The 26368-nt window shown below is 39.1% G+C and overlaps 1 protein-coding gene across 2 annotated transcripts in view; it reads right to left on the reverse strand.

Moving 5' to 3' along the window:
* The window catches only part of SLC38A6 (solute carrier family 38 member 6), a 105838-nt gene that overhangs the window by 15603 nt on the left and 63867 nt on the right, over positions 1 to 26368 (reverse strand). For both annotated transcript variants that reach the window (XR_016315038.1, XM_089690766.1), the window contains exons 6-11: positions 25640 to 25718; positions 23876 to 23958; positions 23365 to 23423; positions 12711 to 12776; positions 8819 to 8869; positions 1024 to 1103 (exon numbers count right to left, since the gene is read on the reverse strand). Coding sequence is in view for 1 of the 2 variants with exons in the window: in XM_089690766.1 (XP_089546892.1) it covers positions 1024 to 1103; positions 8819 to 8869; positions 12711 to 12776; positions 23365 to 23423; positions 23876 to 23958; positions 25640 to 25718 (418 nt within the window). In the remaining variant the exon portion in view is untranslated. The remainder of the gene's footprint in view (positions 1 to 1023; positions 1104 to 8818; positions 8870 to 12710; positions 12777 to 23364; positions 23424 to 23875; positions 23959 to 25639; positions 25719 to 26368) is intronic.

Here is a 26368-nt window from a genome sequence, read left to right on the forward strand (position 1 = left end):
TCAGACATAACTGAAACCAAAGCATCCGTATGACAGCCAGAGAACTGCATTGTCAAAAGCAGAGAATGCCAGTGGCAGCCTCAATTACCGTCTCATGACAGATTCCCTTTAAAACAGAACTAGACGGAGGCAACTGTACCAGTCTGTGAATATGGTTAATTGTGAATTATTTAGCGATTCGCATTCTGCAGCAGCCTTTTTGACCAGAACCATATTGCTGTTTGGCTGCAAGGCAGTTGCCGTATCAGTGGGGGTGTAAACCACTACCTGGCAACTCTTCCTGTTTCTAATCCCTAAAACGTAAAGTAGTTCTAAAGCCTAAATTGTTTTTTTTTTTTAACTTCATGCATTCGATGCATGAAATAAAAAACCTTCAGTGTGTAGCTTCCCCCCTGCCCCCCCCAATACTTGCCTGACTGCTATTCAACAATGTGCACAAGAGCTTCGGCTCTCCCAGGCTTTTGCCTCCTCATTGGCTCAGACACTGCAGCAGGAGCCACTGGCCATGTGTGGACATACAGAGCGGGATCGGGAACAAGCATGCACAAGTGTCCCTAGAGCAAGCAGCTTGCTATGGGGACATTCGGCAGGGGGGAGGGGCTAGGAGCACTGGAGGGGGACCTGAGAAGAGGATGATCGGAACTGCTCTGTGCAAAACCATTACACAAAGTTGGAAAGTATGACACGTTTGGTTTTTTTTGTTAAATTGTACCTTTACAGTCACTTTAACCCAACCCCTAAACCTTTACCAACACTAAACTCCTGCAACAAAATCCATACATTTTCCTGATCAGAAGCAATGGTATGAAAAATAACAGTCCCACACACAAGCTGTATCGCTACCCAGTACCTAAAACTAAAGTCAACTACAACTACTATATATAGGCTTTGAAAAACTACATTTTTGCAAAAATAGACCTATATGGAACATAATACTATTAGCAACATAAAAAGAAATACTATGACATGAGATACGTAAAACAGATATAAAAAGCAGCTTTTCGGAGTATGAACACAACATACCTTCTCAGTTCACAGTAAATGGGCAGGACAGATGTATGACACAGAAATGAGAAGGCCATGGTGGGCAATGCAAATGCACTCTAAAATAGGAGACACATGGAAATGTTTTGGATGAAAATGGTTTGTGACACATTGATGCAAAGGTTGGAATAGGGAACTGAAATACACAAAGTAATGTTTATGGCTTCGGTTTAGCAGTCATTGCAATTTGAATGGTTATAATATTAATCTTCAAGTCAACCAGTACTCCATTCTGCGTTGCCTAAGATCAGGCATAACAAGACACTTACCTCTACTAGCTTCTTTGTGTCCCTCAGCAAAATCGTTTTATTTTGTTACCATGGCCTTGCTTTATTACTGCTCTACAAACTGCTTTTCCATTGTGTAATGGAAGTGTTTTTACTGGCCACTGAGGAAGTCTTATTAGATGGTGGAATGGCCAGCATTAGCCAAGACCTTGTAACAAAGTGAAACTAAATTGGTTAGGAAAACATCAGAAGCTTTTCAGGTCAATAATGGTAATAGAAGGAAAATGGTTATAGGCAAAGCTTTTGCAAGTTTAAGTTGAGCACAAGTTCGCTTAAAAGGTTTGATCTGTACTGAAAGACTAGTTGAGTAAAACCAATAAAATGTGGTCATGTAAGATATATGACGTCAAGGTTAAATTACACTGAATACAATATAGAAACACTGGTCTCTATTAGGGCACGAGCCATAATTCCTCAGTTGGTCAACACTGCTTAAAACCCAAATAAATAGTATCTGATGACTGAGGTTGGTGCAGACAAACCCTCCCCACTATAACCACTTGCTAATACATAGTGTATGAGGTTGAAAGGACACAGGTCCATCCAGTCCAACCTATACATTTGTGTGTTAGTATATATATTCTTGTATGTTGTGCTCATCAAGCAAGAAATCTAGTTTTTGATTTTTTGTTTTTCCTTTTTTAATCTGTCATTACTGTCACCTGATATTACTACTGGAGAGGTTGTTACTGGCTTTACAGTCACCATTGATTAATTTGTAGCTGGTGATCAAATATCCTCTTAAGAGCCTTAACTCCAAAGTAATAAACCTCATTTTCTTAGTCTTTCTTCATTGCTGGGGTCTTCCATGACCCTTATTAATTTTGTTGCCTTTTGCTGGACTCTTTCTACTTCTAGGGAATCCATTCTGTTGATTGGAGACCAAAACTGAACTACATACTCAAGATGAGTCCATACCATTGTTCAGGAAAGGGGTACAAGTAATGTATTCCTATTTAATGCATGAAAGTATTCTGCTTGCTTTGCTAGCGACAGCCTGACATTGCTTGTCATTACCAAGTTTGTGGTTCAGGACCCTCAAGTGTTTTTTCATTTATGATTCTCCCAGTGTAACACCACTTAAAGTGTTACTAAACCCAGGACCCTGCATTCACTATGTCTGGTTTCCCACAAAACAGAACATGGAATGCAATTATTTTAGTAAATATAAACTGCTAAATACCTTTTCTCATCATCAGTTAGAGAGGTCTTGTGACTTCTATCAGTGTCCAGCAGAGCACATGTTAAAGTTTATAGAAGTTTTCATGTTGCTCTAGGAGGATGCAGAACCCCTGACCTCTGTCTGGACAGTGTTGATTGGCCCTGTGCTCATCACATGCACTCTCCCAAGGAAAAAAAAATCTCTCTAGTAATACACACCACACTGAGCAAGTGCAGAGTGACTCCACATGATATGTTATCAGGAGATTAGATGGGGACACTGGAAAAAGGGAAGGATCAGAAAAGGGGAGGATCAGAAAAGACAGGATCAAACAGCCTTTTTACACAATGCAGAGGATTAACCCATTAGGTTCCACAGTGAGTATAACAAGCATACTTTGCTGCATATACAGACTGATTTTATTGTTGTGGGTTTAGTAACACTTTAATAAGTACGTTGCCTGAAAAAAATGTTCTGCACCCAAGTGCATAACTGCATTTTTCAATATTGCTCATCATCTACAAAGTATCAGCCCATCCTGTATTGTGTCCAGGTCTTCCTGTATTGTTGTTACATTCTCTACATAATGTTGTATCATCAACAAATATATGAATTGAACTCTTAATACCAACCTCAATGTCATTTATACAGTTAGACAGCATTGGCCCCAAGAAAGAACCCTGGGGCACAACACTAGGGACCTTAGACCACTCAAAGGCTAAATCAATAACCAGTACCCACTGTTCCTGTTCCTGAAGCCAAATGCTTTTGCTAAATTGAGGTAAATGATATCCAATGCCCTTCCTTTAGCTAAGCTATTGCTCACTTCCTCAAGGAATGTTAAAAGGTTGGTCTGACAACAGCAGTCTCATAAATCTATGTTGATTGTTCAGAATACAATTTACCATAACAAATTCTTCAGTGGCGTCCATGGCAAAGTAATGATATTAGGCTGACTGGTCTATAATTCCCTGGCATACATCTAGACCCTTTACTGAATACTGGGATGACATGGGCACTGTGCTAATATTCAGAGTTGTGTAGTGCTATCAACACCCCCACTTAGTGCACACAATAAAATCATTTGCCCAATTATATTCACATTAATGATAAACTACTACTAACAGTCCACTTATAATCCACAAAAGTGTATGTCCACCAAAAATGTGAAAAACTTCAGAAATGTGGGTGTAGGGCACAGCATCACCAAGTTTAAGGTGCTACTCTCACCGCTATGAATGGTCCTTTAAAATCACAGGAGCGTAACAGGCTGTTTAAGAACTCCTAGGATGATATCCTCCATTCATTACATCTCAATTCAATTGGCCAATCAGCTGGTACCATTCCTGTCATTAAGGAGCCTTTAAAGAAAAATCAGAGTGGGTTTGCTCATTAATGAACTTTGGAATGTCCACAAAGGGTCACTACTGTAGGTAAATAAATACTAGGTATCCTCTTACAACACATGCACAGCTGTATAAACCTAGTATATCAAAATGTTAGGGCAGTCATGTTAAAAACGTCTTGGGACAATACGTCTTTCCTGTACAGTTAATTTGGTTGTAAATTCTTAAGTCGGTTTTTAAATGAACTCCTTTACCTACTTGAATTGCATGTTAACATTCTAGAAAAATCTTTCAAGAAAAAGAAATTAAAATTGTATGTACAGTGAAGGAAATAAGTATTTGATCCCCTGCTGATTTTGAATGTTTGCCCACTGAAATGATCAGTCTACAATTTGAATGGTAGGTGTATTGTAACACAGAGACAGAATAGCAACAAAAAATTCAAAAGAAATGCATGTCTAACAAATTATGCACTGATTTGCATGTTCATCAGGGAAATAAGTATTTGATCCCCTTCACAAAACATGACTGAGTACTCGGTGGCAAATCCCTTGTTGGCAATCAGAGGTCAGATGTTTCCTGTAGTTGGCCACCAGGTTTTCACACATCTCCGGAGGGATTTTGGTCCACACTTCTTGGCAGATCCTCTCCAAGTCATTATGGTTTGGTGGCTGACGTTTGGCAATTCGAACTTTCAGTTCCCCCCACAGATTTTCAATCGGATTAATATCTGGAGACTGGCTAGGCCACTCCAGAACCTTAATATGCTTCTTCTTGAGCAATACACCTACCATTCGATTTTTAGACCGGTCATTTCTTTGTGAGTGGGCAAACATTCAAAATCAGCAGGGGATCAAATACTTATTTCCTTCACCGTATATATTGTTGTGTGGGCCGTAAGTTGAACTACTCAGGTCATCATTCTCCATTATATTGTTGGCTCCACGGCAAAGGCACATGGTAAGAACTTAAAAGTCCTGGACAAATCTGGCACTGCTTATTTGCTCCATTGGGTTGTGCTACAATAGGACTGGGCAAACTCCAGGTAGAAAGTGTAAAAAGTTACTTTTGTTACATGCGGCTTACAGGGTCTGGACAGCATAAACAATGCAGATGGTTTCACTTGTGAATGTGAAATAGGGAGAACTAAAGTGTGAGATCATAAAAATCAGCAAAACTGCACTGTCTACCCATCAAGTAATATTTGCCCGCATTGCCCGTCCCAGTGACAAGAGGGTTATAGGGTTACGTAAGTGATAGAGAATCAAAGAAACAAGAAAAAATAAAATATGGGACAGAAGTTCAAACCCTTTTAATCTCTATTCAATATGAAACAATAAATTTGGTTGGAGTTGGTGCACCTGAATGTTACGATTCACTATTTTATAGGGTACACATGAAATGGTAATAGTACCCTGAAAAATTAAGAGTCTGTCTGGCATTCCTCCTGAAAAATATCAGGGCACTTTCTGGTATAAGAGGATGTATAGGCACTCCTGTGCCTACAGTTGCATAGATGTACAGCAGGTAAAAAAAAGTTTTGAACACGTCACCATTTTTCTCGGTAAATATATTTCTAAAGGTGCTGTTGACATGAAATTTTCACCACATGTCGGTAACAACCCATGCAATCTATACATACAAAGAAACCAAAACAAATAAGTTCTGAAATTAAGTTATGTGTAATAAAATGGAATGAGAAATGGAAAAAAATATTCAACACGCTAAATTAAATTTATATAAAATACTTCATACAAAATCCTCTCTTAGTAATGACAGCATCAAGACACCTCCTGAATGGAGAAACTAGTTACATGTATTGCTCTGGTGTGATTTGGTATATATGCAGTATGAGATCTAATGAACTCCTGCTTTTAACTGCTAGGCTCAGATCTGGAAATTTAGTTATGCCACTACCGTCATCACTGTTCTCCTGAAAAGCAAAGAACATGCAGAACAAATGTAAGAAATTAATGGGGGGGGGGAAGATCAGATGCAGGACCAGGAATACTCATGACTAGGTACTTGACCACTGCTTGCCCTTTTCTGGGAACAGCTTCCGTGATTTCAGTGCATCTTCACATTGTTATTTTTCTTTATCTGCAGCCTCTCTGATCATGGTTTCCCTTTGTCATTAGAACTTCAACCTTTGGGCCTTAGCTCCACCTCCCTGAAGCTAAATTCTGGCTACTATCACCTTGCATCCATGTCTAATAATGACACTGGACAGGAGCTGAAGGATAAGTGGGGCTTCGCTCCAAGAGTGTGTCTTAGCCCTGCAATCTTGAACATAGGAGTCCTCAATGTAGAACTTCACTTATAAGCTCTGCTTATCCCTCGATCCCCCCTGCACAATTTTTGTTGCTTTTTCTGGGAGCAGGTACCTTTTTATGACAGGTATCTGCTCCCATTTCCACAATTCTTTCCTTGAAAAGAATAGCAGAAGCTTCTCCCCACATGTCACAGTCCCAGAAGGCTGTGAGACCAGTTTGAAAGCGCAGCACGTCTCATGCAGTGCGCAGTGGGGAGCCGCTTGTGAAACATCAGGAAGTCACAACCAGCTTCCCACTGCCAAGATGGTGGTGCAAGAACCGGCCCAGGTGAAGACAGTGCTGGCCTCCTAGACTGATGAGTACCTGTTTATTAAAAGTCAGTAGCTACAGTATTTGTAGCTGCTTGCTTTTAATTTTTTTTAAACAGTAGTTCCTATTAAATGTAATCTGTTAAAAGATTTGAGGAGCACATGAAGTGGTTTCTGGCATGCATAATGGTAGATACCATATGTTGCCAGCTCTGAGGCAGGACTATTCATTTAAGCTTTTTATATTTAAGTGCTTAATGCAAATCTGTCAGCCATTTTAAAGATCCATTATGAAAAGGTGTTGAATCAAAAACACAGCAATCAAAGAAAATGAAAAAACTGTGCCTCAATGGAAGCTTTTCCACCAGTTGTTTCAGTGATAACTATAAAAAGTTTGGAAATCACTTATTGCCTCAGTGAAATTGGGCATCAGAACAACAAGAAGTAATCTCCCTAGTGGGGACAAAGGCAGGATTAAAAACTTGACATATTTTTCTTTAAAGTGGCCCTGCCGCCAATAAAAAGACAAAAGACAAAAAACAGAGCCACCCTGTAAAAAGTAGAATATTTACCTGACTGGCAAATGGGAATTTTCTCTTCACTCTCTGGACTACTCTGTTTTGTAGTGACTGGCGAGAGGAACCACAGTGCACAGAGGGGCACATGCTATCAGATGGAAAGATAAAGTATTTAAGTTCCACCTTTTCAGGGTAGCTCTGGTTGTAAGAATATATGCAGTGTGTGTGTATGAGATATATATATAGATATATATATATATACATACACACACAGTATATATATATATATATATATAGTGTGAGGGTCAGTTTAAAGAACAAAACTCCCTTTGGAAACATACACAGTGACATAATTTTCAGCAAAACAAGATAAACAAGGAGAAAATGGCAAACAACCAATTTCACACTCATCTTATCCAACTGTGACACAATCTTTGCAGATACTATGTACAGGTAGCTCTATCCTAGATAATAACTAAAGAGAGCCACTTCATTGTGTTGTGTTTGTAACCCAACACTGCTATAAAAGGCCGTGGTTAAATCAGGCTTGACAAGAACAAGCATCCTTGGATTACATTTTTAAATGTCCCCAACATTTTAAATCCCACCATCGGTCAAGCTCAGTGAAACCCAATTCCCCCTGGGGGCCTATTATCCCCTTGGATGGTGCCAGCTTTTGAAGTTCAGAAGATCAGAAGATCTCCCAGCCTCTATATCAGTACATCATCATTGTTATGCCAAGGGCCACTTAAGATGATCTATGGAGAGAGAGAGAGAGATGCACTGATCACGTTTCTGTGTGCCTTGTTGCCACTCCGCTTCTACTATACTGTTGCTCTACATAAAGGTGGAAGGTTTTATTTTGCCGCACATGTTTGGCAGCACCAATAATTTGCCATATTATAAAAAAAAAAAAAAAAAAGGACACCAAAAATTTTAGCACATTACATTTTTGTTGTGACAGCAATACATGAGGAGTAATTTGCTTGATCTATTTAGGGATCATTTGCCAATTTTAACAATTAACCACAAGCTATTTTAGTAGCACAAGTGAGCTTCAAAAAAATCTTCTGTATAGCCATAGTCTAAGGAGGTGACTTAACACAAGTGGTCTATTCTCTCAACAGTAAGAGATTAAAATGGCCCATGGAGCTCTAGCCCAAATCTGCTCTACCAGCTGTGTTCAAGACCACTTTGATTTTGACTTTAGGGCAAAATGGAACAAAGTCTTCCACTGCATCCTTGGCCACTACCCTGGGTGCCAATATATGTCTACTGCCCTTCCTTGGGCATTTCCTCATAGAGCTTGTATTGTAATGAAAGCTTATATGGTTATTGAATTACCTGTAGATTTGCATCTGCTCTTAGCAAATGCCACTGCTTGACTAATCAACCAAAGAGCCCAAAAGATCCCAAAACTCTACTATCCCACCCACCTCAATAATGCAGTGTAGAGAACAACAGCAGCATGCAAGAGGGTGAAAAGGACTGCCAAGAATGTACATCATGGCAGAGAAAATTTTGCCACTATTGTCTTATTATAAGCTGGTAACTACTGGAATGTTGAACTCCACACCCCAACGTATTTACACAGAATCTTTTTAAGGTTACGATGCAGCTTTCACTAGAAGAAAATGTGATTGACAGCTTAGCTCCTCTGCCTCTATGCCATGCCATGACGATGGTGGCACCCAGCAAGGAGATAACAGGGTCTCAGAATTTTTTGTTATGACTAATGCACCAGTAGGTTATTTATAAAGTCACAAAATAAATGAAACAACTTATCAGGAACAGCAGAAATTAAATAAATGAAATGAACTGCAACATATATATATAAAAAGTCTCATCATGTGAAAAGGTCTGATTTTTTATGAACCCACCTCTTTTGAAAATTCAAAAAGTTTAGCTTTGCATTCCGAACTGTTTGATACCTGGCAAAACAAAATGATTGCATTTCAGACCACGTACAATAAATAAGTTACAAAAAATGCCCAAAATCGAACACAAAAACTGCGAGGGGGATCAGAGAGCACCTGAAGCATGACAGCTGCAGCTTGCCTTCTACTGAACCCCATATACTGTTCCCTTGTATCTAAGGTTGTCAGTGAATCAATTTCCAGGTTTCAGGTCAACTCTCACCCTGACACAAGTTTAAGTAAAGCTAAATGGCTCAGGGCAGAGTAAGCACAGAAAATATAATTTTGCCTGGTGTTCACACAGTACATTAACCACTTTCTAAGACATTTGAGTAATTCAACACTACATTTGGCACACAAATTCCACCCTGCATTAACCACTTCCATACTGGGCAATTTTACACCTTCCTGCCCAGGCCATTTTTCAGGTTTCAGCGCTCTCACACTTTGAATGACAATTGCGTGGTCATAAAACATTGTACCCAAACTAAAATTTTATCATTTTCTTCACACAAAACTAATGCTTTCTTTTGGTGGTATTTAATCACCGCCGGGGTTTTTATTTTTTGCTAAATTAACAAAAAAAGACCGAAAATTTTGAAAAAAAAATGTCTTTAGTGAAAATAACCCAAATTAGGATGTATTTTTTTAGTTTGTAGGAAAGTTATAGAGTTCACAAACTATGATATAGATCTGACTATTGATCAATCCTGAAGTACTGACAGCCAATCTAATTTCTTGAGGTCCAAGATCACCCAAATGACCCCTTTTTGCAAAGTAGACAGTCCGACGTACTTCATAAGAGGAATGGCGAGTTTTTTAAAGTTGTATTTTTTTGTCATAATTTTTCGGAAAATGAAAAAATGTAAAAAATGATTTTCATTATTTTTTTTTAACATACGGTCACCAGTATTATTTTAAATTTTTATTACATTTTTCTTTTTTTTTTTAAGATTATTTTTTTTCATATTTCACTATGACCAAAGTAGTAAAATGTTACCATAGTAACATTGTACTTCTTTGGGGAAGTGATCAGTATTTTTTTTATTTTTTTTTACAGTTTGCTTATAGCAAAGAATTACTTTGCTATAAGCAAGCATTTACCTAAATGACATCGATTCATTCAGGGTTTTTTTTTTGTGCTTAGCTGTGATTTGGCCACAGCTAATCACATGACATGTGCATGTGATCGCTGTGACCATTCACAGCTAGGCACTAGTATACAATGGATGGCATGAATGAAGCCATCCACTGTATACAACTGTCATGTGACCTGCTGTGATTGGTCACAGCAGATCACATGGTACCGGAAACGGGGGCTGGTACTCAAATCTGCCATCGGCCGTGTCCGAGTTAAATGGCCGGTGACAGATCGCGGTGCTGCGTGGCTCTGCTAGCGCGCAAACTGCGCATGCCTGGGAGTACACCATATGGCGTCCACCCGGAAATCTAAAGCATTTTTCCGGCTGCAAAATGGCTATTGGCTGGGCGGCTAATGGTTAAACCTCCATTTCAAACTGTACCTTGCCAGTATTCTACTGCTATTCACCCACAACCAAAATTATTCTATACTCGCCTAAATCTAATCAACATGTGAAAGATCCTATGGGTACTTGTCTAGGTGCTGGATTATACACCAAGACACATACAAAGGTCAAGCAATATAAGCTGGAAATTATTCTTAATTTTGACATTGCACCCCAACTGCAAAAGACAATATAAGCTCAGTTCAGTAATTTTTAGACTTATTCAAAAATAAGCATATAGTCTGCATAGAAGACCAAAAGGAATTTCCAGTGTTTTTATTGTTTCCTAGTTCTTTTTTTTTGGCTGTGAATATCCCATTGAAGAGATTTACAGTTAGGTCCATATATATTTGGACACAGGCACAATTTTAGATTTTTCAGGTATTTACCAAAACATATTCAAGCTATAGTTCTATAATGGATATGAGCTGAAAGTGCACACTCTCAGGTTTAATTTGAGGGGATGTACATCCAACTTGGAGGAAGGGTTTAGAAATTACAGCTCTTAAAAGTAGACATCCCCCCTTTTTCAAGGGACCAAAAGTAATTGGACAATTGAATCAAAAGTTGTTTCATGGCCAGGTGTGGGCTACTGCTTTGTTATTTCTTGATCAATTAAGCTTGTAAAAGGTCTGGAGTTGATTCCAAGTGGTATTTGCATTTGGAATCTATTGCTGTGAACCTACACCATGCGTTCAAAGGAACTGTCCATACAAGTGAAAGAGGCCATTGTAAGGCTTCAAAAATGAAACAAATCCATCAGAGAGATATCAGCAACATTAAGAGTGGCCAAATCAACAGTTTGGTACAATCTGAGGAAAAAACAATGCACTGGTGAGCTCAGCAACATAAGAAGGCATGGACGTACACGGAAGACAACTGTGGTGGATGATCGCAGGATTCTCTCTATGGTAAAGAAAAACCCATTCACAACATCCAAACAAGTGAAGGACACTCTCCAGGAGGTGGGCGTATCATTGTCAAAGTCTACAATCAAGAGAAGACTTCACGAGAGCAAATACAGAGGGTTCACCACAAGGTGCAAACCATTCATAAGCCTGAAGAATAGAAAAGCCAGATTAGACTTTTCCAAAAAAAATCTAAAAAAGCCAGACAAGTTCTGGGAAAGCATTCATTGGATGGATGAAACTGAGATGAATCTGTACCAGACTGATAGGAAGAAAAAAAAAAAAAAGTGTGGAGAAGGCTTGAAACAGCTCATGATCCAAAGCACACAATGTCATCTCTAAAACACGGTGGAGGCAGTGTGATGGCATAGGTATGCACGGCTTCCAGTGGCACTGGGTCATTGTTGTTTATTGATGATGTGACAGAAGACAGAAGTAGCCAGATGAATTCTGCAGTGTTCAGAGATATATTGTCAGCCTACATTCAGCCAAATGCAGCAAAGGTGATTGGGCGGCGCTTCAAAGTACAGATGGACAATGATCCAAAACACACTTCAAAAAGCAACCCAGGAGCTTTTGAAGATAAAGATGTGCAATATTCTGCAATGGCCGAGTCAATCACCTGATCTCAACCCAATTGAGCATGCATTTCACTTACTAAAGGCAAAACTAAAAGGCAAAAAGACCCACAAACAAAGAACAACTGAACACAGCTGCAGTTCGAGCCTGGCAAAGCATCAGAAATGAGGAAACCCAGTCTTTGGTAGTGTCCATGGGTTCCAGACCTCAGGCAGTCATTGACAGTAAAGGATTCTCAACAAAATATTAAAAATGAACATTTTATTTGAGATTATATTCAATTGTCCAATTACATTTGGTCCCTTGAAAAAGGGGGGATGGCTACTCTTAAGAGCTGTAATTTCTAAACCCCTCCTCCAATTTGGATGTACATACCATCAAATTAAACCTAAGCATGTGCACTTTCAGCCCATATCCATTATATAACTATAGCTTGAATATGTTTTGGTAAATATCTGAAAACAAATAAAAATTGTGCCTGTGTCCAAATATACTGTATATATAGACCTAACTGTATCTTCCGGTCTTGTAGAGACAGCAGAAAGGGATGCGAAATCCGCTCTTACAAAGTTGTCTCTGACAGAAGTTGGAAGAAATTCCATAGCCTTCAGTTTGATTCTTTTTTTGAGAAATTTTGGATTTCCAGTCACTTTCTTTTCCTGGTGACAGCGGCCGCCAAAAAAAAAAAAAAAAAAAAAAACAATGGTGACTGGGGGGCAAAAACCTGACAGGGGTTTCACTGCTCTATCCAATGTTTAAAATGTTTTGGCTATTGATACACTTCAAACTACCTTAAAGCATGCAACAAGATTTTTATACTATATATTGTAATAATGCTATTACCTCCATGTTTATCATAGTGTGGTTCAGAGGAAGGGGGCAAGGAATGGACCATTTTTTAGCCACAACCTGTAAATGAAAACACTCAGTTCAGTCAGAGTAGCATAAAATGTAGCCCAGATTGCAGAATTGCATCTACCTGTAGGTATCTTGAGAATCCTATCTCAAGGTGGCTTCACACAATTTGTCCCTTACAGATCTTTCCTGGCATTTACAAAATTGCTTTGGAAGTATGGTATCTGAAATCAGCTTGCCTATTGTCTATTGTGTACAACACAAATTCCTTGGGCTGAAAATTACAGTGCTGACACTACAAGATAAATACAGTTGAATAAAATGTGGGTTTATATACAAGGAAAAGAAAAATTGCTAATTTAAATACCTATAGCTCGCAACACAGAAAGCATACCATCTATAACCCCAGAACTGGTAGTAATGTGCCATGGCTGTCAGTGCTTCTGGTGTCTGTAAATCTATACATTACTCAAGCATGTGTCATTAGATCACCTTGAAATGACACATTAATAAGAACTTCCACAAGATGAGTGGCAGAGAAGATAAGTTAATGTGTCAACACTGTCATACCCTGAGGACTGGAGAAAACAGGCCATATCCTCCGAGGACACACTACCTTTAATCTTTACCTTTGGGTCTGTACAAATAGATGTCATCCTTAAGTATCAAAACACTAGACTTATCTGTTTAATGTTATCTTTCTGAAACTTGGACCTAGCTTGTTAGATAGTCCACAAACAGCCTGATAATATCTCTTAAGTTTAGCACCTTACTAAAGTAGGTGCAAACTCCAACTAAATGCTTTATGGATCACTAAAGTACTGTGTATCAAACAATGACCATGTTTTTTTTATTCCTTTAGGGCCGGTTCACACCGGGAATCACACAGGAATGAGCTGTACATTCCTGTGTGATTCAGCCCATTTATTTTAAATTGCCTGAAATCGCAAAACACCACACCAGTAGTGCATGCACTATCTTTGGAAAATAAATGCAACAGCATCGCATGGTATAGAAGATCCGACACAAGCAAATACACTGCGTTTGTGACCTGCATTTATGGTGTCAATAACTTAATATTAGGTCACATGCCTGATGAAGGGGTCCTGAGAGACTCTGAAACGTTGCCTTGCTGTAACTATGTGATCGTTCAATAAAACGTTTGGACCCATATTGGTGATCCTTGGTGTGCTGGTGACATTTTCCCTTGCCGATTCTGTTCGGTTCCAGCCAACAGTCGCTGCAGCACGCACTTACACACAGCCATTTTTAATGCAGGAACTTGTGCGTTTGGATTGTACACTTGAATAACTTAATATTGACACCTGTTGCAGATGGCAAGTACAGTGCATTTTGAACACAGTGCAGGGAAAGTGCACAGAACACAGGTTTACCACACGGCTCTGGTGTGAACCGGCCTTCAAAGGCACATTGCCAACCCTTCCCACTCTATTAAAGAAAGTGCTTTGATGTGGTTTGTGTCCACGTTGGAGGCATTCTTCTCACTACCCATCATGCTGACCACACAAAGTAAGGGGAAATCTCCTCAACCTCTCCTGTGACCTTTTCCCACTCTACCCAAACTAGGTTCTAATCCTTCTCCAATCCAACCAAACATACAAACTTGGCTGGATTTGAGCCAGTAACCAAGATGTCTCTCATGTACACTAGCTATTTGCCTGTTTGTTATTTAGATGGACTTTAGGCACACTTCATGAGGTAAATATTGTTCATGGCCCAAAAGGCTAAAGCACTTTGACACATGAACTGATACCCCCCCAAATAATGTCACAGGGGATCATCGGACTGTCCATTATGAGAAAGTTATGTACAGAAATTGAAATCGCCTTCAAAATTTCAAAAATCTGGAACCTATGGTGAGAATCCACACTTCCTTTGAATTTCAGATGGTAACTCCCTGGAATAGTCACAGAGAGATGTGGCCCTGTTGATCAGCACGTGCAGGTAACATGTCATGTGGCTTCACCTAGGCACCCATGTGTGGAATGCACTTATAATTTCATCTAGGTAGTTAGTGGGCCACTGGTGAATATAGCTACTGAATGTTGCACACAGTTCTGTGTTTCTTTTCTGTATTATAGGCTGGAAACTCCTAATGGTACCTTGTTAATCATACAATTCTTTGTGAGCCTGTGATCTGATTCTGACCCATGTTTGCTCTATGTTCATACATGCCTTTCTGGGGGAATTGAAATTCAGCGTGTTTTGGAAGATTCTGCTTTTATACATCCATGTGATTTACCATCATGGTAGGACTTTTACATCTTTTTAACAGTTTCTATTCAGTTGAGACCTTATGGTAACTCCACTTCTTTTATGCCTTTCCTTGTCTTCCCATTGCAGTAGTCGTTTGGCCCTACTGACCCCTGTGTTTGCAAGCGGGAAGGGGGGGTATGTTGCTACGGTCTGTGCCCAGTCTTGCTGTCTGGTTGGTATCTTGGTTGGTACCCAATGGGAACATGCTCAAAATTGTCTATGACTATGTATGTATTCTTTTTTTTGTTTTGTATAATGCTTTTTATACAATATACAATATTGTAAGATCTAAGGTGTATTCTTGGAAACCTATGTCTGTTTTATTGTAAACAGGTATATTCTGCATACTGTCTTCTTTTTCCCTTTACTCTCCTGAGGAAGCAAGTGGTGGATCCTGTGAAACGTGTACATACATTCATCATAACATTCTGTACACAAGTCCTATAACATATGAATGATTGATAGAAGGGCTAATGCCTATTTTGTTATAGTATCAGTATATTCTGTGTACACAATAGAATTTTCTAAGGAGATTCTGTTATGCAGATGGATCTTAATGATGAATTGAAGTTACCTTCTGTATGAATAAATTTGGTTTATTTTGGGTTAATCCCCTTTTATTTTACCCATGACTGTATGTTTGCTTCTTGGGCACCCTAAATGTCCATTCAAGTGCTTACCGCTCTTCGTATGATACCTACATGTTGGATTTTTATGATTTGTAATTTCGCAGAATTTAAAAATGACCAGTTTTGTTCCAAGATATGATAGTTCTGATCTAGACGTGAATAGAAAAATCATATTTGTTACCTGGTATTTGCATCACATGCAAATAACCAAACTCACTCCAAAAGAATCCCGGAAACGTCATATTTCAGACATTTTAAATGTAAACACTAGGTGATAGTTCACATGAATTTTACTGCATTAATTGGACCCAAAATGATGGTAATCACAAAAGGTTTGCAGGCCTCACTGTATAATGACTGCATATTACAAGTGCAACTCCTTCCTAACAGTCACAGGAAAGGTCACACTAGTGATATAAACACAGCAGCTGGTGAAGGGGCACAAGCTATGTGACCCCAATTCATCAACTAAAGGTTAACCTTTTTATTGCCAGCTGAACATGTCCAGCTGATAATTTTGCAATATGAACATTTCCTTGTCAAAAATCATTTATTTGCTTATTTGATTTCTATATTGCAAACAGGGAAGTTATGCAATCTATGCAAGCCTGAATGAAATTATTTTCATGATAAAACAGAACCTTCCAAATTCAGCTTGATGCAGATTCAAACATTTTACATCCAGTTAACTGTTTTCTGTACATTAGTGCTACAGAAATTAATAGAATCATTATTATTACTAATGCTACTCTTAGCTTATGTGCCTGGTATATCTGCATATTAAAGCAGAAGTACACTTTGAAAACTAGCATTTGCCAGCAGGTAGGATCTTTAGGTACAGTCCCTTGAAATTTTCCACATTTTGTCATGTTACAACCAAAAACGTAAATGTATTTTGTGGGGATTTTATGTGATAGATCAACACAAAGTGGCACATGATTGTAAAGTGGAAGGAAAATGATAAATGGTTCTCAAAATTTTTCACAAATAAATATCTGAAAAGTGTGTAGTGCATTTGTATTTAACTGCCTTTGCTATGATACCCCTAACTAAAATCTAGTGGAACCAATTGCCTTCAGAAGTCACCTAATAAGTAAATAGAGTCCACCTGTGTGTAATTTAATCTCAGTATAAATACAGCTGTTCTATGAAGCCCTCAAGAGGATAAAATTGTGGAGAAGTTTAAAGCAGGGTTATAAAAAAAATATCCCAAGCTTTGAACATCTCACGGAGCACTTTTCAATCCATCATCCGCAAATGGAAAGAGTATGGCACAACTGTAAACCTACATGGCCGTCCACCTAAGCTGACAGGCCGGGCAAGGAGAGCATTAATCAGAGAAGCAGCCAAGAGGCCCATGGTAACTTTGGAGGAGATGCAGAGATCCACAGCTCAGGTAGGAGAATCTGTCCACAGGACAACTATTAGCCGTGCACTCCACAAATCTTGCCTTTATGGAAGAGTGGCAAGAAGAAAGCCATTGTTGAAAGAAGCCAGAAGTCCCGTTTGCAGTTTGTGAGAAGCCATGTGGGAGACACAGCAAATATGAGGTGCTCTGGTCAGATGAGACCAAACTGAACTTTTTGGCCTAAAAGCAAAATGCTATGTGTGGCAGAAAACTAACACTGCACATCACCCTGAACACACCATCCCCAGCCTGTAACAAGGGGGTGGCAACATCAGGTTGTTGGGATGCTTTTCTTCAGCAGGGACAGGGAAGCTGGTCAGAGTTGATGGGAAGATGGATGGAGCCAAATACAGGGCAATCTTAGAAGAAAACCTGTTAGAGTCTTGAAAAAAAAAAGACTTGAAACTGGGGCGGAGGTTCACCTTCCAGCAGGACGAGTCTAAACATACAGCCAGAGCTACAATGAAATGGTTTAGATCAAAGCATATTCATGTGTTAGAATTGCCCAGTCAAAGTCCAGACCTAAATCCAATTGAGAATCTGAGGCAAGACATGAAAATTGCTGTTCCAGGTGGGAAAGGGACCTCAAAAGCACTATAGATAGGGGCTGCTGGGCACAAATTTGGACTACTGAGACTTCCTGCTCTATTAACATTCTCACTATTGAATCAGCCTTTTAAACGGTCACAAGATGGTATCTGGTTCCATCCCGCCTGGCACATCTTCACCAGTCAGCTGCCGGCACTTGTTTCTGTGATGCCCTACCCCAGGAGACGTCCTCCATATATGGTGGTCATGTCCTATGCGCTCCAGGTTCTGGTCAAAAGGTACTTAAACTCTTACAATTTTTATTCACCTGTTCCTTCCCAAGGGACCTGTGGCATGTCCTTCTGCACCCGAAACCCCTGGGCCTCACCAAACACCAATTTAAACGGGCTACCTACATATTACTGGCGGCAAAACAAACCATAGCAAATGGAAACAACAGCTCGCCCCTTTCATGGAAGTTAACGGCCGCCTAGATTTATTTTTTGTCAATGAAAAGCTCTCTAGAATTCTTTTAGATACCCATACCCTTTTAGATACCCATGAAAAATTCCTTAAAATATGGACCCCGTGGATCCAACACACCCATCCTTCTATATCAAAGGCCAGTTTCACGTTGCTATAAATACAGAGACCTTACAGCTTGAGCTTGGGGGATCTTGATGTCCTCCCCTCTCTTTCTATCTTGTGCTCCTTTATCCTCTCCTTTCTTTTTACTTCTTTTGGCTCTCCCGCGGGGATGATTTTTGGTTTGTTCGTATATACCTGTCTGTTTGATATTTAGTTTGGCTCATTTTATAGACAGACGTCTTCCTCACAAACACCTAGTTTCGTGTTATAGGCATATAGTTTTTCTCCTGTTATCCACATTAGAAAAATTTTTCATCATATGTCATGATCTGTGTACCTTCTGATATACCACTTATCTTGACACTTGTTACGGGTTTACTGTTTTATGTACAACCGCACTCAAATTGTTTGTCATTGATTTTTTACTTCTATCTGTACACATGACTGCAGTTGCAAGTGTATTTTCTAAATGCAAACATTTTTCAACAAAAATCTATTGAAAAGGAAAATTGTTGTTCACAGACACTCTCCATTCAACTGACAGAGCTTGAGCTATTTTGCAAAGAAAAATTTCACTCTCTAGATGTGCAAAGCTGGTAGAGACATCCCCAAAAAGACTTGCAGCTGTAGTTGCAGCGAAAGGTGGTTCTGAAAAGTAGTGACTATTCAGTCACTACTTTTCAGAACCACTTTTCGCTGCAACAAATGCAAGCCACACTTTTAACATATTTGTAAAACATTTTGAAAACTATTTATCATTTTCCTTTCACTTCACAATTATGTGCCACTTTGTGTTGATCTATCACATAAATTCCAATAAAATACATTTATGTTTTTTGTTGTAACAAAAAGGTGGAAAATTTCAAAGGGGTATGAATACTTTTTCAAGGTACTGTAGAAAAGACTTTGTAAGTCTTCTGCCAAAAAACACTTTTAACCACTTGCACTCCTGAGGATTTACCCCCCTTCCTGACCAGGCCTCTTTTTGCTATTCGGCGCTGCACTAATTCAACTAATAATTGTGCGGTCATGCAATGCTGCACCCAAACAAAATTTACGTCCTTTTTATCACACAAATAGAGCTTTCTTTCGGTGGTATTTGATCACCTGTGTGCTTTTTATTTTTCACGCTATAAACAAAAGAAAAACAATATTTTTTACTTTCAGCTATAAAAAATATATAGTAAACTTAAAGTTAATTATAAATCAGGCCAAAATGTATTCTGCTACATGTTTTTGGTAAAACAAATCCAATAAGTGTACATTGATTGCTTTGTGTGAAAGTTATAGTGTCTACAAACTATGGTATAGATACTGCAATTTACGCCATTTTTTTGCTATACAGCACTGCGCTAGTTTAACGGACAATTGCGCGGTCATGCAAAACGGTACATAAATGAAATTTACATCCTTTTTTTTCCCCACAAATTGAGCTTTCTTTCGGTGGTATTTGATCGCCTGTGCGGTTTTATTTTTTGCGCTATAAAAAAAAAAAAGCTGACAATTTTGAGAAAAAAAACATTATTTTGGACTTTTTGCTATAAAACATGTCCAGTAAAAAAAATTTAAGAATCAAATTTAGTCATACATTTCTGCCAAAATGTATTCCGCGACATGTCTTTGCTTAAAAAAATCCCAATACGTGTAAATTAATTGGTTTACGTGAAAGTTATAGCATCTACAAATGGCGGGAAAGATACTGGGATTTTTTTCTCATTATACTAATAATGGTGGCGATCAGCGACTTATGGCGGTGATCAGCGACCTATGGCGGGACTATGGCGGACATTTTGACACTAAGGGGGAACTGACTTGGTGTCACTGACATCCCCAGTGACACCAATACAGTGATCAGTGGAAAAAAAAAACACTGACACTGTACGAATGGCACTGGGGAGGAAGGGGTTAACTTTTATTAGGTAATGAAAGGGTTAACTGTGTGTGTTTTACTAGGGAGCGGGGGTGTACTTCACAGGAACATGCTGATCTCCAGAGATAAAGTCTTCTCTCAGGTTCAGCTGTGCTCTGACCTGACAGATAGCAGAGCTGCAATGTAAACAATGCAGCCATGCTATCGGTCAGTGACTACTTGACCCGCCGGGAGCCGGTGATGGACACCCGCTGCCAAAATCGGCGCGACGGGCAGGGCAGGCGCGCGCCCCCTACCTGTTTTGCACAGCGACGTTAAAAGACGGTGCTGTGCGTACAGGTGCTGCCCTGCCGCAGTAAAAACACTGCAGAGGGTCGGCAAGCGGTTAATTACCTGATTCTAAAATATTTACACTGACTGTGGCACATGCACAGTAAAATGTACAGTTCCGACTCATTCCTTGCATCTTCGAGACATTGGGAATTAAGCTGGGTGGCAATATAATCAAACTTCAGTGCACATGCGCAGGAGCTACATCATCAGTGCCAACCAGAAGAGGAAAATAGCATGGCACTAGCAGGGATAGAGTGGACATAGGGCGCTCAAACCTTACATCATTGGGGGAGAGCACATCCAGAGGTAAGTGTGTCATAATGTACTATAAAGTATGCCAGCCACCCCAGCATGATTGGATTCTGCTTTAATTTAAAAAGGGAAGGAAAAAGCTTACATTTTTAAGAGCACTGTAACCCTAGACTGTGTTACAAAATGAATCTCTAACAAGAACAAGTCTTTAACTTCTTTCTGATGTCTGGGCAATCTGCTAAAAGCATAGAGAAAAAATACATAGATAACAATCCTTTGTCAGGTAAAACCTTTCTTATTCTCTGTCAATTCAATCCTGAGATGTAAACAGCTCTGCCACAGCACAGCTTTGACATGTATTTAAATGTAAATAATCTTTTTAATTTGTGTTAATGTTTTTTTTGAAAAATAACCTATTTTCTTAGTATGGTTTGTGAATATACAATCCCAATTCCTAAAAAGCTGTGTAAAAAATACATAAAAACAGAATGCAATGATTTGCAGATCTCATAAACTCATATTTTATGCACAATAGAAAACATATTAATGTTTAAAACTGAGAAAATGTACCATTTCAAGAAAAAAAAACAAAGTAATTTTGAAATTGATGGCAGGGGTCAGAACAGAGCGACAGTGACTGACAGTCACCAGCTCTCTACAGACTGAAAACTGGAAGCTGAGCAATCAGATGTGCTTGATCTCTCAGTTCTGCATGCTGCATCCACCTACATGAGTACAAGTGGTTAATTTTTTTGTGAACTCATACTTCTCTTTTAAATATTTCACCATCTACAGTACATATGACCAGCAAACTATTCAAAGAATCTGAAGAAATCTGTGTGTGCAAGGCTAAAATGCAATATTTGATGCCTCTGATCTTCGGGCGCTCAGTCGGCACTGAATTAAAAACAGGCATGATTCTGTGATGGACATCACTGCATGGGCTCAGGTACTCAGGTCACTTCCAAAAATCACTGTCTGTGAACAGTTTGCTGTGCCATCCAAAAATCCATCCAAGGTAAAACTCTATCATGCAAAGAAGAAGCCATATCTGAACATGGTCCAGAAACGCAGCTGTCTTCTTTTTGCCAAAGCTCTTTTAAAAAGCTCTGTTGCAAAGTGGAAAACTGTTCTGTGGTTAGATGAATTTAAAATTTGCAATTTTTTTTTTTGGCAAACATGGGCGCCATGTCCTCTGGATAAAGAGAAGAGGGATATTCCTGCTTGTTATCCACGCTCAGTTCAAAAGCCTGCATCTCTGATGGTATGGGGGTGCATCAGTGCGTATGGAATGGGCAGCTTGCACATCCAGAAAGGCACCATCAATACTAAAAGATTTACCTAGATTTTAGAGTATAATATGCTCCCATCGAGATAATGTCTTTTTCAGGGAAGGCCTTGCATACTTCAGCAGAACAATACTAAACCACATACTGCATGCATGACAACATCATGGCTTCATACTAAGAGTCCAGGTGCTTAACTGGCTTTCCTGCAGTCCAGACCTTTCACCAATTAAAAATATTTGGTACATCTTGAAAACGAAAAACACGACAAAAGAAGACCCAGGACTGTTGAGCAGTTAGAATCTTTTATCAGGCAAGAATGGACAACATTCCTCTCCCAAAACTCTAGTAACTGGTCTCCTCAGTGCCCAGATGTTTACAGATTGTTGTTAAAAGAAGAAGGTGATGCTACACCATGGTAAACATGACCCTGTCCCAACTTGTTTGGAATTTGGGTTGTACTTTCCCAGCTTTTTGTTGATCTGTCGCAACTTTTCTGAGATATGTTGCTACCATGAATTTCAAAATTAATTTAACTTATTTTCTTCTTAAAATGGTACATTTTCTCAGTTTATCCATTTGATATGCTTCTATTGTGAATAAAGTATGGATTTATGAAATTTGCAAATCATTACATTCTGTTTTTATGTAGATTACACAGAACATCCCAACCTTTTTGGAATTCGGTGGTATATGTGTATGAGAGTTGTTTGCTCATTATGCATACACATTCTGCATCCTACTTTTGAATGCTGCAAAATAACTATGCTTTAAGCATTAGCCTGATGCATGTGTGTATATTTCTTTGATAAATCCTTCAATTTTTTTCAACCATTTTTGAGCACAGACAGGACACCCCATTGGAAGCCCAGAAATAAGAGAGTAGTCTTTACTCAGTGACCCGTAAAGACACTCTCACTTGAATAGGGGATGACCACTGACATCAGGAAAGTCAGACTCCACATACGATCAGAGGGAAGCAAAATAGAAGCTTTTCTAGTCAATGAAGTATAGCTGGCATCTTGTGACATCTACGTTTAACCTTTTCAAATGAAATACGGGTTCACTTAAAGCTCTCCAAAAGGCTGTTCATAGAAGTCTAACGATCAGCTGGGTGCAGCACGTTTCGTTTTAATAGCTGAAAATTTTGGGCTGAGCCCAAGTTAGCCTCTTTCTTTTCATACTTATACAAGGTATAAAATGATATGTGCTCTCCATGGATACATTAAAATATAAAGACTTCCTAAAAGTGGAATATGAAAATTCATTTGCGCACATTATTTCTCTCCTGTAACTGCCACAACCTAAAACACAGGACAAAGGGTGGAGGTGATAAAAATACATTAGGAGATGTAAAAAAAATTGTGCTGTTCATGACGGACTCATTAAAGAAGTGAAAAGGGAGCAAGTCATTTTGGCCACTTAAGACCCTCAGAAAAAAAAAAAAAAAAAAGTTATTTTAAGAACTTACCACAATGGCAAAGTAGACCATAAAGAAAAATGACAAACTACTTGTGTAGCCAAGAAAGCCTGTAAAATAACAGTAAAATAAAAAGCAATTTATATGGAACTTGATCTTAATGCAGGGCTAAGGGTTTACATTTCTGGTATGTTTTATTATACAGTGTGTGGAATCTGGAGCTTACAGCTCGGAATAACAGCCAGCCCAGTGCCTGTCACAGATCATTCATGTCGTTTAGTAGGGCCGAATTAGGGCGAGCTTTGTTGCTAATGGAATGCCATAAGTAAGGGCTGCCCTTTAATGTTCTCCTGTAAAGATTTTATTTTTTTTTATAACAGACAGCACACTACTGCAGCCCACGAAAGGGCTTAACAAGCCAGGCCCCCTGGCTGAAACAAATTAAAGCATCCCAAATGGAAAAACAGTCTTGCGGCTTTGTATGGGTCCCCCCCCTCTTCTTTGCCAACCCTTGCCAACCCATTAAGAGGGATTTAAAACATTTATTTTTTATCGGTCTTACCTATTTTGGGAAGAAGTGCCAATGGAAGCACAATGCAGACCAATGTGATTATTAATACCAGTCTACCATCAAGATACCAGGCCCTAAAAAGGAAAAATAGCCATTTTTCTTAAAATAAATGTACAAAGTTTTGCAAGTTTTTTCTTCTATGTCATGTGTTTATGGAGATTCAGGGCTAAACTAATATTTTTTTTTTGTGTGTTTTTCATGGTGATGAATTGCATACAAAGGTATCATTCATGACTAGCAGCCAGCAAGTGATGAGCACAAGGCAGGGACACCTTTCTGTAGGCTGACTTACAGCTACTATACATTGCAAATAGACCTGAATAGGGGGACAGATCAAATTCCACACAACTATGAATAGCCTGAAAGAGGGGGAAACCCCAATCTCTTCTGTAAGACATAGGACCAAGTGGTATAATCAGTTATATAACGGATGTCAAACATGCAGGAAATGCTGGGCTTTTATTCATTAGAAAGTCTAGTATGCTGTACAAACTGAACATCATGGATGTACCCTGCATTAAATATTTATTAAACCAAGATTAGATACCAATGATATAAAACATCAGTTTACAAACAAGTAAACAGCCTAAACAAAATTAAAATGACCATAAACTATTATAACCCCCCCCCCTCCCCCCGACCACTAAGGAGAACAATATTGTCACTTAATAACAATATGCTGTAAAAAATAATGTTAAAACGCATGTAATAAACAGTGTTCATAAATTTTAATTTTCTTTTTAAATTTACATACACACTAAACTGACACAAGGGGAATCAGCAACACAAAGGTGCAATATATGTACGTTTCTGGCAGCCCATGTGTTGAACTGCCGTAGTTTTGCTTTTCCCAGAGGTTGGAACCACATTGTGTGGTTGAAGGAGCAGGTATCTGACCCATTTGCAAGGTCTGATAACCTGCAGTGGGCAGGATGAAGCAAAATGGCACCAATACAGTGCAGGGTGGAAGGTCATTATTACACAAAAAGCTGCTTTTTATTTTTAATTTAATAGGCTGTTCATTTATAATATTGTAAGCTGGCGTTCTGCTTTACAGCTGAACCCTACGTTTTATTATTATAATAATACAGGATTTATATAGCGCCAACAGTTACAAAATACAAGGTATACAAAATGAATGTAGACATTACCGTTACAATACAATTTGGTACAAGAGGAAACAGAGGGCCCTGCTCGTTAGAGCTTACAATCCAGGTATGATTGATATTGCATAGTTACATCCAGACCCAGCTTTGGCCAATGTAAGTATGCATATTTCATGTGACTGCTGTGAAAGCTGGAAATCAATGTAGCACTTGCCAATACTACAGCAATAGCATTGATTTTTTGTGTTCTGTGCGAAATGACTGCCCTTCTGCATAGTAACCACATGGGGGGTTGCTGGTCGGCACTGCCGATATTCACTGAAAGCCTTGATTTTTTTTTCTTTATGAATAGAAGCTGTTCACTGATTGAATGAGGTGCAGAGGTGGGGCAGCCACTCCTCTACATCCAATCAAAGAACGTCTTAAAGCCTTGTAATTACTGAAAAAGATACATGGCATCCTTGGAATGGCTGCAGTGCAGAGGGAGCAGCCTCCTTTGGTTATTATGCAGAGGGGCAGTTGTCCAGCACAACCATCATTGTAATAGCAGCGACTACTAGAGTGATTTGCAGCTTCCCCAGCAATTCCCTGCTTTTATTTGTTGCTCAGGGTTGCTAATTAACTAATTCAAGTTGCGTTTATTACTCACCCATGGTGGTCACCTGATATGAACCCTGCAATAGCAGTCGGCAACTCAGACTTGATAATGAACAGATAGGAAGACATGGCTGCAAAGAAAATAAATTGTATGCATGACTATCCAGTGAAAACTATAAAAAAAAATGCTTCTGGCAGATGTAATAATGAATATATTGTATGTATTTACTGTAAAAGCACTAGTAAGCTTAAATCTGGGCAGTAAATAAGAGGGATAAAGCATTGTCACAAGACTTACAGACTCTGGTTACTTTTTTTTTTTCTTTTGCAGGTACATTTAAAATTAAGGAGAAAATGGCTGTTGGGCCTTTTTTGGAGGAGCCAAGATACTCTGTACCTTTTGTGGTAAGGAAAAAATCTCTACTTCCCCTGCTTTAGAGGTATAAGTGTACAGAAAACATGCTGCCTTGAAGTTAAAAGCCTAATTTTGATTACCACTTGTGATTATTAAGCCCTTTATGACCTGTAAAGCTGGTCATACACCATTAGCCTACAGGCTGAATGACAAAGCCCAACAGATTCCTCCTACCAAAGATTCCTTCATACAGGGCAGAGAGAAAAATCTCACTGCTGGATTGTTGTATTTTGCCAACTGCCACTTGCGTCTGTCAGAATACTGGATAGCAGCTGCACCTGATCGGATGCAGCTGCTGAATGGCTACAAATTTTCCATCCAGCTCCTTCAATTGTTTAATCGAAGGATGATGGAACTGGAAGGGGG

Source organism: Staurois parvus, unplaced genomic scaffold (genome assembly GCF_062004578.1).
Source record: "Staurois parvus isolate SC_StPar_1 unplaced genomic scaffold, SC_StPar_1.0 ptg000542l, whole genome shotgun sequence".
NCBI classification, from domain to species: Eukaryota; Metazoa; Chordata; class Amphibia; order Anura; family Ranidae; genus Staurois; species Staurois parvus.